The sequence below is a fragment of the Sparus aurata genome, chromosome 13, assembly GCF_900880675.1.
Source record: "Sparus aurata chromosome 13, fSpaAur1.1, whole genome shotgun sequence".
Taxonomy (NCBI): domain Eukaryota; kingdom Metazoa; phylum Chordata; class Actinopteri; order Spariformes; family Sparidae; genus Sparus; species Sparus aurata.
In genome coordinates this window covers 15,336,437-15,350,280 of record NC_044199.1, presented here as the reverse complement: position 1 = coordinate 15,350,280, position 13,844 = coordinate 15,336,437, and the positions used below count along the sequence as shown (strand labels likewise).

General features: G+C 42.8%; 1 protein-coding gene across 2 annotated transcripts in view; it reads left to right on the top strand.

Moving 5' to 3' along the window:
- The window catches only part of atp2a3 (ATPase sarcoplasmic/endoplasmic reticulum Ca2+ transporting 3), a 47,332-nt gene that overhangs the window by 23,576 nt on the left and 9,912 nt on the right, over positions 1-13,844 (top strand). For both annotated transcript variants that reach the window (XM_030437360.1, XM_030437361.1), the window contains exons 6-10: positions 4,257-4,337; positions 4,610-4,695; positions 5,022-5,486; positions 12,087-12,175; positions 13,153-13,255. In XM_030437360.1, the coding sequence (XP_030293220.1) occupies positions 4,257-4,337; positions 4,610-4,695; positions 5,022-5,486; positions 12,087-12,175; positions 13,153-13,255 (824 nt within the window). The remainder of the gene's footprint in view (positions 1-4,256; positions 4,338-4,609; positions 4,696-5,021; positions 5,487-12,086; positions 12,176-13,152; positions 13,256-13,844) is intronic.

Sequence of the window (13,844 nt, the reverse complement as noted above, 5' to 3'; positions counted from 1 at the left end):
GCATGCAGCAACACTGAATACTTTTTATATTTATTGTTGTTTTTTTTATGTTTTTTAGAGTTTCTTTAAAAAACTGGCCACAGACAGTGAATGGAAATTGGATTTCATGGTCGGTGTTGCACAGTGTTTGATCATATGCCAGCAGTGGGGTCAGCAGTAAAGTTGCAGCTCAGAGTAGCAAGGATTCACATTTCACTTGCAGTGCGACAGGATAAGGATGGTTATAGCTAGACAAAAGATGATGGCGGAGGATTTGTTGTCAAAGCTACAAACTAAGCACCTATTTGGCAATATTTGTGACTTAAACCCGGTGCTAATAGGGACCCTGGTAACATTAATGATGGAAAAGGCGTGGGTCACTTCAGCGAGAGGTGAACTCTTCATCGAACAGCTCCCTGACATATTTTAAACTGATCAGCTGTCAGCTGTCTGTAGACTGTATTTTGAAGAATGACAGTGGTGCTTGAGTCATTTACAGATTACTTTTATTGTGAAGCAGGCTAGTCACAGGAAATGCAAACAAGTCTTTCATCAGAAAAATTATTTTAATCTTAAGCAGCAGCTGTGGGAAAATAAGGTTCACATAATCAGTAGACCAAAACAGGGAGCAGATTTTCTTGTAAAGAGCCCATTGTTATCGTTAACAGCATTACAGTGTTACATTTATATAAGGTTTCTGATGATAGAGATGTATGTCTGCCCCGTTTTGGTTGTGTGCACTCAATTTTTAACATGCTTCATAACCATAGTTATGAAGCATGTTAAAAAATGAGTATATATGGCACAGAAGGTGAGGATATTTGCTTTGCAGCCAGCAGAGATGGCTGGATCTAGACATACGTGTCAAACTCTCTGTTTAAGCCCAGCAAAAAGTTGAAGCTTGAATTTAAGCTTGTTTGAGGTACAGAGTGCATTAACTGTCAAAGTTTACTTTCAGAGCAGTGGTGTTATGCACCCTGCTGCATTTTTGTAAAATAAACACAGTATATACATGTATTGAGCGCTTCGTTTCGTCTGACACAATCTTGTTGCTAAGCAGTTTTAAACAAGGGTAAACAGCTGAGGTAGGTGCTGCATCACACACACTTCTCCCTTAGAATATGTGTGTCAGGGATCCTCAAGCACACACCCCTCTGACTAAAATGGGGGGGTATGGTGACAAAGAAAACAAGCAAATATGTTTCCTTCCTCTGATGATTTCCCAGGCTTTACTGTACTTCAGATTAGCCGGTGGTTGTTCCATGGGAGCTTGATTCTAGGGGGTAAAATAAACTGTATGGCCAGAAGTGTCCTTTGAGGAGAGAACAGAACATAAATATATTTACTTGAGTTTCCACCACCGCTGCCCGCCTGCCTTCTTGTAGGTACATTGCCAGTGATGCCAGCCACGGTTACGACATAGTTGTGATTTGCGCCTCAACTGGAACTTTCCTGGGTTTTTAAATGAAGTGACTGTGGCGGTCAGGTTTTCAGGGACTCCTAGAGGGTTTCCACAGGACCTGAAGTGATGGAAACCTGCCCCGTGCCATTCCCACTAACAAGTCACAGTTATCCTGCATGTGAATTAAGACCTCTTTGCCAGTATGTTATGCAACACATTTAGGTTTTGTTGGGAGTCCAGCTTTACCAAATGGAAGGAGAACTCTTGACTGCCCAAACCAGCTCTTTCTCATTTATTCTGATCAAATATCCAGTTTGTTCGTGAATGCACTGAGAATAACAGTCAGACAAATTTCTGATCTTTCTGATTTTCAAAAGCCTGAATATCTGAACTCGCCATGGCTGTACAGCATTTAAATTTCTCTTCTAGCAGATGGAGAGTGTCTGTGGGAGGCCGTGGCAGAAAGTGGAGGTTCGATAGGGGAGCAGGAGTCTGTGGGTAGGCGTTTGAAAAGTCTCTCTTTCCTGCCCTCGGCCAGTCCTGCTGCGGTGAACCTGTAGCCCCCAGCCGTCTCCCACACATACACATCACACACTTCTCTCCCCCTCCACCTCTCCCACTCCTGTTCTCTCACAACCCATGGGCGTCAGACATAGAAATATGGACAAGGAAGCACTGGCTATTCAGCTACACACAGTGCAGCATCTCTCTCGCTCTCTCTCTCTCTCTCGCTCTCTCTCTCTCTCTCTCCCCCCCCCCCAATCTGGAAAGAGATACACTCCCCCTCCAGTCTCTGAACATTGACCAAATGTCAAGAGAAGATGATGGAACTCCGAGAGAAATGGAGGGAGATCAAGAAACTGAACACTCAACTCATCAGCATGAAAACCACTTTGAAAAGTTTTCACTGTGAAGTGCGCCACAGTAGACAAACTGCCTGTTAAGAAAGACGTCCAACCTCATTCATGTCTGAGAGGCCTTGTTTTTGTTGCGATTTACCATTGAGAAGAACCGATGGCTGATGACTGGGAATTGGCATTAATGAGGCGCTCATTACAAAAAGTAATGATCTGTTCTCTTTTTTTTTTTTTTTTCCCCTTCTCTGTCATGCTGGAAATAAACTAGAGAAAAAGAATATTACATCTGTCTGGAGCGCTTGGAGCAATTTCCCCCTCCTGTTCTGAGATCATCGTCTTTGATCACATCAAACAGTCCATTTTTCACGAGCTAGCTCTGTCCTGCTATTATGAAAATATTTCCATTAAATGTTCATTTTCAAACTCTGACAAAGGGGAAGCAATAACCATTTTGTTTTGGGGCACTAGAATCTTCAGTGCTCTGGCCATGAGATACGATTTTAATATGCAGGCTTAATAAGCACTGTGGTGGATAAGATGAAACGCATTGTGTCGACTTAATGCACGCTTCATCTGTAGTTTATGTCTGACATATTGTAAGGAAGTGGTGTATTGGAGAGGAGGAGAGAGCAAAAGGGAAGGGGGGCTAATCAATCATTTTAAAACTGCAACTTTACTCCATCAAGGTTACATTGAGCCGTTGTTTACCTGCGGCCGCAGCCTGAGCTCGGGCTAAACCGGCCAATGCTTCTTTGCTCAAGGATTTATTGTTTGAACACAGACATTCAATGAGATGTTAACTGAGTGTTCACCTGCAGCTACACCTCTGAGCACAACTGGACCCTCCCGAAGGTTTAAACACAAGCCTAACCTTTCTGAGGGGAGACTTGTTAAAAGTATCCTTGTTTTCTTCATACTGCTGTTAGGTCCTAGAGGATGGAATTCTTATCGTTTTTCACAATGTCAGTAGCGTGGCTCTAGAGATTACAGTGTTTGGCTGTCAGTTGCTCAGCCTGTCCAAAACTAAACAGATATCCAAGGTTGTGATCTCATGACAGTTCCCTTAGTGCCACCAGCTTATTAAATTCAATAGCTTGACATCTATGTAATGGATAGACACTAGATTTCGTACAGACATTTGACTCCCAGAAGGCTTTGCAAGCGACTTTTACTCTGAGTATGATGTCTCAACAACTGTTGGATGGATTGCTTTGAAATTGGCTACAGATGCAGGAGAGTCAAACAGTCTGAGACGGGTCAAACCGCTATTTTGCACTTGTTTGTGTGTAAAGCTATTTTCTTTCATTACAAAAAATAATATCTGCATAACGTTTTGGTGGATTATGGTGGACCCCAAACACACCTCAAAGCTTCACATAAACTACTTGAAGACCATAGAGTCCCAACTGTCATGGATGTTCCTCCACAGTCACCTAACCTCAACCCAACTGAACATTTATGGGGTCATTTCAGGGCTGAGGAAGTCAAGCATCCTATGACATCACAGGAAGCTTTAGGGAGCCCTGTCAAATCATGCTGGGATAACACGAGTCATCAGGTCTGCACAAACCTGGCGAGTCCGTGCCAGCTTAAGTACATATTGGCATTAAACGCACAAGGAATACCAAATACTAAGATATTCTGAAAATATGTTCCAAACTTGTGGAGTCCATGCCAGCTGAAGAAATTCCTAAATTCATTAAGTTTGTTCAACTTTTCACTGATATTATCATTTGTAATTTAATTTTAAATACAATTACATTACATACAAATGGAAAATACTTTCTGCTTTGTGCTAATTATCACGGTCATCATGCTAACGAGCTAATCTAAATTTGTGACCTTGGTTCACACGATACCAGCTAACCACCAGCATGGTAGCATGCGGCACTGATGTTAGCATTTAGCTCAAAGAACCACGGTGCCTTAGCCTCACAGATCTGCTAGTATGACTGTAGACCCTTTACACTATTTTGGTGATTCCACCTTGTTGAGGTTTGTTTGTTTTGTTTTTTCAGTTGGTGACAAGGTACCTGCTGACATCAGAGTGACCTCTATCAAGTCCACCACCCTGCGAGTGGACCAGTCCATTCTCACAGGTACTTATCTTTCCCCATCGAACGCCAAACAATCCTGCCTCAAGGCTCTGCACCCTTGCACCTTTTATTGCATGAACTTAGAAGACCTACAATTCTACCATTTTAGCCTCTGTGATATTATCTGTCATAGCAGTTTCTCTGCCCTTTGAGGCTTTAAGTGTTACTTTGTCCTGCTCCGTCACTGTTGAAATATGTGATGGTTGATCCAATAGTCACCTGTCGCACTTAAAGATCTAATTCTCTGCAATTTTCTCTTACAATCTTTTCTTTAGGGGAGTCTGTGTCCATCATCAAGCACACTGACCCCGTCCCTGACCCCAGAGCTGTCAACCAAGACAAAAAGAACATGCTGTTTTCTGTAAGCAACAACACCCCGCAGCCCTCTGAGTCATATTTATCTTCTGCCTTCATATCAGGAAGTGATGATGCCTTTTATAGATAAAACTTTACAGCCCTGACTTTTAGTCACATAGTTGAACGTATTTACTGCAGTTCTCAGAGAGGTTATCACTGTTTATGATTCACTGCACGCTTCGATGGAAATTCTCTTTTCCCATGTTCACCGAAATCTGTTAACTGATCTGGAGATTAAATTATCAGCTTTCTCAAACATTGAATTTGATTGGATTTTTTTTTTGTTGCTTCATTTCCCCACACTCATTGCTGTCTCTCTTCTTCCCTCAGGGCACAAACATCGCTGCAGGTCGTGCCATAGGTGTTGTCATCGCTACCGGCGTTACCACAGAGATCGGTAAGATCCGAAATCAGATGGCATCCACAGAACAGGAGAAGACGCCGCTGCAGCAGAAGCTGGATGAGTTCGGCCAGCAGCTCTCCAAGGTCATCTCCCTGATCTGCGTGGCTGTGTGGGTCATCAACATCGGCCACTTTGGAGACCCCGTCCACGGCGGCTCTTGGATCAGAGGGGCCATCTATTACTTTAAGATTGCTGTGGCCCTGGCTGTGGCCGCCATCCCTGAAGGCCTGCCTGCTGTCATCACCACCTGCCTGGCCCTCGGCACGCGTCGCATGGCCAAGAAGAATGCCATCATTCGCAGCCTGCCCTCAGTGGAGACCTTGGGCTGTACATCTGTTATCTGCTCCGACAAGACAGGCACCCTCACCACCAACCAGATGTCTGTCTGCAGAGTAAGTGTCATTAAGGAAACTATAAAATGCTCTTAACTGCTGGTCATACAGTTTAGCACGTGGACCAACACATAACTGCATCTTTTAACACAGCTGAATTGATTCAGAGCATAAAACGAATCCTAAGTATTTAATGTCCACGTCCTGTTGTTTGGTGGACGTTTCATAAAAAGCCTTTGGGAGTTTCCTTTGTAAAGGTGTTATGGCGGCGAATTCTACTAAATGAATTCTCTCTTTTTTTCTTCAGTGCAAGTAGGGCTTTAAGAGGAATGGAAAATCCTTGCGGTTTTGTAATGTTTACCTCCGTTTGGCAGGTTTGAGATAGCTGCTGGTGGAATAGCACAGGCTGGCATGACCCAGCAACACCCAGCGTGTTAGAGAATATCACTAGAGTAGCTCTCACATGCACAGCAAAGGTTCCCAAAATGTCACATTGCCTGAATAAACACAATACAGTGATCCATATCCTGAACTGTCTTTTAGGTTTCAATGTGTAAATGGACTATTTATGACCACATTAGACGGCCAACACCAAAAGATCTTATCCATAACTATTCACGGGTTGTTCTGCAGCACATGGCCTCACCCATGCCTTTGTCTATTTGTGTGTGTGTGTGTGTGTGTGTATATGCGTGTCTCTGTGTGTATGTGTGTGTGTGTGTGTGTGCGCGCGCTGCTAGCAAACAACACATAAGCACCAAGCAAATGCCAGGACTGCTGTTTGTCTTGGCTCCTGTTAAGGGCTATTCCAGATCTACACAGGCAGAGCGCGCTCACACACACACACACATACACACATACACACATAGTCTTAGCTAATGCCTCTTGTCCTGACATTCTCCACCTCACCTCTTACCTCATCTAATGACCTAGGAAGATGTACTTGGCAGTATAAGAAGGGCGGCGCAGAAGTTATATCCAGACAAGACTGGTATCACTAGACAGTGTTGGCAGCTCATTCAGTGATTTCCGACAAAAAATAGACATAAAAGGTTCTAGAATTTGACTTGTTTGCAAAAAGAAAAAGTCTATAGTTACTATACACATTTTGAAGTCTATAGTAAAAAGCCTTTATGGGTCTAAAATCTCTGAAACAACATCAGAAACTGACCAGCAGAAAAACCTTCCCCGATGTGCATATATTAATTTTCCTTAAAAGAGAGACCTGATTCGAAATACACCTAAGAATGATGAGACCTGATCCAATTTTGCAGTTGAACTGAACAGCCCCTAATAAGGAGAAAAACACAGCAACACTGGCAGCAGCTTGATGTGCTATCAGTTAACCAGCAGCCTTGGTCGATAAAGAACAGCAGTGCAATTATAATGTTCAAGAAATGAATGTGAGTTCATGGAATACTAATTCCAAAGAATGATTTGTTTATTTGATAAGTCTAAATAATAAAAATGGTTGAAAGTCCTTTTTTCACCCCCTGCACTATCAATGTAAGCGTTCTGTTTCCAACTTTTGAAGTAACAGATCCTTCTCTAACTATTTATCATCTTTGAATTAAAGTCCAAGACGAATTGTCACTTATTATTCGCATACTACTTTCCTAAATTCTTCTCCCCCATGATGATTATAACAAACCACGTGATCAGAGCTCAGGCTGTGAAGACTCGTATCAGTTTGGATCCACACAGGTATTAGGCATATTAACACGCAAACCTGAGACCCACAACAATAAAAAGAGGCCCGAGACAAACCAATTAGACTGAGCATAATTTCCTTTTCCAGACCTGGTCTCAGTTCCACAGGACCCATAACGATCTCCAGTCTGGAGCCGATATTACCTCTGAAGCTGGATGAAAAGCACAGCTGGGCAGAGATGTGTTGCCTTGATTGAGGTTATGAAGGCTCAGTAGCAGGCTGAGTGTGACAGCCTGAGACACATGTCGATCAGTTGAAACCTTAGCACACATTAAAGTGATCCTACAGTGTGATTCTGCTGAACAGTGTCCAGTGTGACGACAAATGATAACTGCAGGATAATGGTGATGTTTATCGCAGAAGTTAAAGGTTCAATATGTAAAAATGAGCATCTTGTGCAATTCATACTCGAGACAAATAAAGTATACAGTATGTTTCCAGAATAACTGGTTGGCTTCAGAGGTCGCACAGCAGACACTCGTCGTGCTCCTGCCATATGAGCGCTCTTCCCTCACCTTGCCCACCGAGATGACGTGGAGTATCTGTGTGATTAATGCGTAGCAGCAGGGAGTTCCCTCTTACAGGGAACCAACCCGGACAGAAGCGGAGCGAGGCAGGCCGTCGCGGGTAAATATTGACGCTTCTGGCTGCACCTGTACTCCCTGGCCTGCTGCTCTCGGCCCTCTGCTGGGAGATAAGGAGGCGCATACGCACGCCAGCTCTCACAAATACAAGTCAAACTTCCGCTTTACATTTTCTTTTTCATCATGGTGTTTCCTGGAGATAGCAATTTGGGTGCTTGCTTAACTCTTCATGCACACTGTGACAGCTCTGTTTTTATGGTTTTTGTGTGTCAAGGTTTGAATGCCCGCATGGCTGTTTGCTCAGGATTATCCATCTGTGCTTATTCTCTCACTGGTCTCCAGCCAGTGGCCCTGATAGCGCCATGTGTCTCCCTTGCCTCAGGGGCATCCCCATTTCCACAGGATTTCCAGGGATTCCCTTCTGTATCCTGACATTGAACTTCCCTTTTCCCTCCACACACACACACACACACACACACACACACACACACACACACACACACACACACACACACACACATACATAAGAAGGGCTACTCATCATTCATCCCCACAGCAGCTCAGAGGAAATGAGTAGCAGAACACAAACTTGTGCCACTTCTCAGTCACGTGGATCACACAGGGCCTTGTTTCCTTGGAGACTACAGCTGATCAGATAGAAAACTGACCACAGATGAAAGAGCAACCTTATTTTCTTCCTTAGACCCTGCTGTGTGCGTGTGGTGTGTGTTTATGTGGAGGTTATCGGGTCCCCGAGTAATCATCATTGTTGTTTTGTAGAATAGTGGAACAGAGAACCCTGGGGTCTAAAATGAATTGAAAATTTGGTTAACAAAAATATGGGAAATCAGTGGGGTATGGTGTATTTCAGTCATAATTTTAATGTTAATTTTGGGATATCTTTTAAACTTAGTTAATGTCCCGAGGCTTCCCTCGCTGCCCAAGGTTTAAGCTGATTATTAGAAGACAGAGATTCAGTCAATCAGCTGACTATTTAACGATCCTAACTGGCTTACCTTTTATAACCCTGGCTGATCCAGCGACACCTATGGTTAGTGCTGGTGACCTCAGGTGTGTTTTAATTATACTGCAAACAGTCCCTGAGCAACTACTGTGTCAGAAATGCAACAGAGGAGCAACTGGTGTGTCTGATTACAGTGCAGCCAAACGATATCGCAATGCTGTTATAAAGAGGTGCAGCAGTAATCGACCTTTTTCCATCTTGCTTGAAAATGAGACATTTTCCAGGTAAGAGCAGGGCACGGTAATGTAGTTTGTCTTACTGAGAAGGTAATGGAGCTATGCAGCCTGTCATCTAACAGATGACGGTAGTTGCTCCTGACTGTTGCACTGCTGCATTTTTAAAAAGTAATTCACTTTCAAAAATGCTCAAAATGACCAAGTCTTGTTGCCTGGATGCATTTTTGTGGGGTTTTTTGTATGTTAAACTCTAACCACTCCACTGAGCTTCATGGGCCTGCTTCACATCATGAGCCACCTTATGTTTCATCTGTTCATTTTTAGTGTGAACTTGCAGGGCTGAACTAACCCGGGCAAAACAAGGGTCCCAATGAGCATGAGCCCGCTGTGTTCCCAAATTTAATGCACATTTAGGAATATGCACCATGTAGGCAACAGATCAGCTAAATTATTTAAAGTATTCCACTTGGTATTGACACAGGGGCACAAGAATGCAGTAGGTACACATGCAGGAAATGTCTTACCAGTTTCAGTTTGGTTACTCAAAGCTAGGGTCCACAATCTTACCAACCCCAGTTTTTACACAGCTCTGATGCTGTGTTAAGATACCGAGCAGAAAACTGTGAGACCAATTTTAACGAGATGAACGATAGCACTGCGTTGTATATATCATTTCCTGCGTCCCTTGTGCATAGGTGGGTCATTTGAATATGCGTTGGAGTGGCCCTCACAGTGAAACTTGTACACTGTAAAAAGAGGTAATTACAGAATGTAAATCCATTTAATGGCTATTGCTAAAAAAAAAACAAAAAAAAAAACTGCATACCATAAAGAGTATATTCATGAATTAAAGTTTTTAACAGACTTGATTCTGATATGGTGAAAGTAACTAATGATATCTGTCCAAATAGTACCACTGTTCACCTGCGTAAGAAGGAAAATGTCAACATTGTCGGTGTCAAAAAATTACAAATGCAAAATTGCCTGTTCTGACAAAATCTATAATTTTACAGAGGCTATAAACATGATTCATTCTGACAGTTATTTATAACTGGCTTTCATCTTGTCCAGACTCGCATACATCAGTAGACCTAATGTAGTAACCCTCTTGCCGCAGTAATAATTACTCCTTTAAAGGGCTAAAGCAGGCCTTTTAAGCTCATGTGTGATGGGGACGACAGCGGCTAACCCTCAGTCGAAGTCTGTCATCGATTTTGTGTTCCATTTTAAATTGGTGGGTGCTGGTGAATCACACATGCACGCACGCACACACACACACACACACGCACACACACACACACAAACACACACACAGTGACGGAGGAACCAAATTTAAAGGAGTAGCTGCTTCATTAATTCTTCAATCAGTCGGTTTAATGGAGTCTCAGACAAGTTAAGTTAGGTCGTGGGGGTGTTTTCCGTGTGTGTGTGTGTGTGTGTGTGTTTACTGTTGGCTGAACGTAACAGTCAAGTTATTAAAACAGCTGAATATTAATAAAGCAATGAAGGTCAAGGGCAGTCTCGTGACCTATTCCCATTGACGCACAGAGAGGCCTTAGACTGTGAATGGCAGTGTATCTCATTCTCATAAACCACCAGACACAACACTTCCCCCTTGTTTTTATCCTTATATTAGTATTAGCGGTGCATCGTAGACCGCCCTTCCTGGGGGAATTTCAGGAAGAAGATTTGCCAACAAAGCAGCCAACAAAGCAAATCCTTGGACAGCTCTGGGACTCCAGAGCAGAGTCCCGACTTTTCTCCGCTTTGCTTTCCAACAGTTGACTGGAGCGTGTATGGCAGTGCGAGTGACTGATGAAGTTTTACATCAAGACATGTGAGTGGTGCAACTCCCATGTTGTCTGCGTGTTTAGAAATACTAAAGAGTCGGAAGAATAAGGCAACATTACAGCAACTGCTGCACAAACTGGCTCACACTGGATAAAAGCCCTCAGCCAACAGGGTTTCTTGACTCATGGTCACAGTTTGAACTCTCTTCTGTGACCCTTTTCCAGCCAGAGTACTTCCTGTTTACGTCCACTATTTGCTTTTCATAAAGCCATTTTAGTCTCTTTATTTTTCTGGAGCAAGTCAAGAAGCAAGGCTAGAATAATTGGTCTTTTGTTAGCTGCATCCTGTGTCTAAGGATTTACACGAGCTGCAGCCTTCACTGTTTATCTGAAGTGTGTTTTGACACCATGCCACCTTTCAATTCACACACAGTCCAATTGGAAGCTGATACACCACGGCAGTAAATGACTTCTGGCGTTTTGACTGCTCAAGATGTACTGAAATAACCACTACAGTTCCACGTTGGCATACTGTGACAACAGAGGTGTTATATCACCTCTGCAGGCACATTGAAGTCAAGGACAGGCCCACCTATTAGAGCTGCCCTTAAAGTCCAGTTTTCATTATATTAAACATTCAAAGATTAACTTCCCGAACCATGATTTTCATCTTAATCCCTGAGCATGGGACCAGGGGTCTCTGGATTTTCCGAATCCATGATTCTACTCAACTTTGATTTGAAGGTCACGATTGGATTCGATCAGCCATATTGTTTAATGTAGCACTTTAAGGGCAAATGTTCAAATTTGAATAATTTATTTAGAATTCGATAATGGTATCTTGTTTTATAAGTCAATTGGGGACAAACTGTTCAACACAAAAACAAAAATGAGAGTCACTTGGGAAGGATAATGTGATGTTTTTACGATACTGCATGTTTCTGTATTTGAGGTCGTTGCTGTAAGAGAGCGGGAGCTGTGATTGGAGTTCTGCCCTTTTGACACTGTGAGACCACGGGGGCACATTGTGTCGTTAGCAGCATATCATATCAAAAATATATAAATATACAAAATACATATTAGTATGTTTGTGTTTGTTTTTCTTACACTTGATTGAAGCTATAATGTACCTTGCTTATTGAATGCCATGATTTTATACTGTAGACGCACCATTACAAAATATGTATACATTCCACCTCCTGCACATTATTTTAAATGCGTTCCAATGTGTGGAGACCATGTAAATGAAGGCGGAATGGAGAAAAAGTGCTCTTCAAAATGCACTGTGGTCATTACTCTAACTATCTACTCTGCAGTTTTGCTCATTAAGCTAACCATATTGCCCCTGTTTGTGTTTGTCTTTTCTCCCCTCCAGATGTTCATCGCAGACAAGGTGGAAGATTCAAACTGCTCCCTTCATGAGTTCTCTATTACTGGCTCTACGTACGCCCCCGAGGGACAGATGTGAGTGTCACATTTTAAAGACATATTACTTTTATTGGGGATAATAAGCAGACCGTTTTGTGAGCTTTTCAAACTCAACCAAAGAATCTGCCTCTTTCCCCTCGTCATGGCTCTGATTAAACTCTGAGTAAAAACCAAAGTACAATATAAATAGCTGTAGTCGAGCAAACTGTGATTTGTCACATCAGTGCTAATGATTCCCCAAAAATGCTTCTGGCTTTGCTTTACATGTTTCTATGGCAATTTCTGTGAAAACCAAGGAAATAGTAATCCTGGAGGCTTCTGTTGCACATTATGTGTGCTTGTTACTTCCATTCATAGTAACCATCATATAAAGCCGCACCTCTAACTATTTCACTGCACCCCCTTTTGGTTTTAATAATGTTGAAGTGAAGCATTCACTTGGGCAGATGAACGGAAAAACAAAGTGTCAGATTTTCAGTTGTGTGGTCACTTTGGTTTGAGTAGGAATGTAGGTAGGTGGCGAGCTATTAGGTAGGAGAGAGCGTCTGCGGCTCATTGTGTGTGCGTGCCTGTTGTTTATTTGGCTGTTTGGTGAGTACAGCATTCTGACTCTGCATGGACCTGTCGATTTCATAACAGCAGAGTGTGGGTTATTGTGTGGGAGCCTCGCTAGCAACCGTTGCAGTCTCTTCTGGGAAGGGATCCATGGTTGTCATGCAATCAGCACTGCTTGTCAGGAACATGCACGCACACACAAGCGCGCACACGCACGCACGCGCGTACACACACACACACACACTGTTTACTACTGTACAGCCACTGTTTCTTGTCAACTTTGGAATGCTAAACAACTGAATGTGTTCCCCACTCATACATATTAATGAGGCTCCTGTTTTTGAGGTGTAGTGAACTGTGAAGTGTTTTTCCAAGTTGTTTTGCTTTTGTGAGTGACGATTGTGTGTGTGTGTGTGTGTGTGTGTGTGTGTTTGGGTGCGTGTGTGTTTTTCTCTCAGACTCAAAGGAGACAGGCCCATCCAGTGTGGAGACTATGATGGACTTCTGGAGTTGGCCACTGTGTGCTCTATGTGCAATGACTCTTCACTGGACTACAATGAGGTCATTAAAACACATACACACACACACATGCATACATATATTTGAATATTTGTATAGTTAGAATTTGCTTCTCTTCTATGCCTGACATCATGTTTCTATGCAAGATTAACCCATCTGTAAGAAATACAGGATTGTGTAGGTTAGGTGTCTTTACAATGTGCAATACACGTATACACACACTGCAATGCAAATGTAGAACAGGAGCGCAAACACACCACAGAAAACCCTCTGTTCTTTTCTTACTTGGCTGAGCTAATTTTACCCAGATTTATGATTTTTTTTTTTTCTCTCTGCTTTGGATTGCTTTTTCTCACCTCTTTGTCATCACTATGGTATCGTGGTAACTGTGATGAGGAGAGAGGCCAGGGAGAAGGCACTTCTCAACTCTCATATATCCTCCAAGGCTACCTATTTCTGTTCTTTTAAATGGATGTTTTGCCACCAATTTTGTACGTTTTTTTTTTTTTTTTTTTTAAGAAAGAGCCCAAGTGTGAGATCAAAACACACTCGCACGGGAGAGATGAGGGGGCCAAGGAGCCAAGTGTCGGAGCGGAGTGCAGTGTTTTATTGCCGTCTGCGCCCCCTCAAA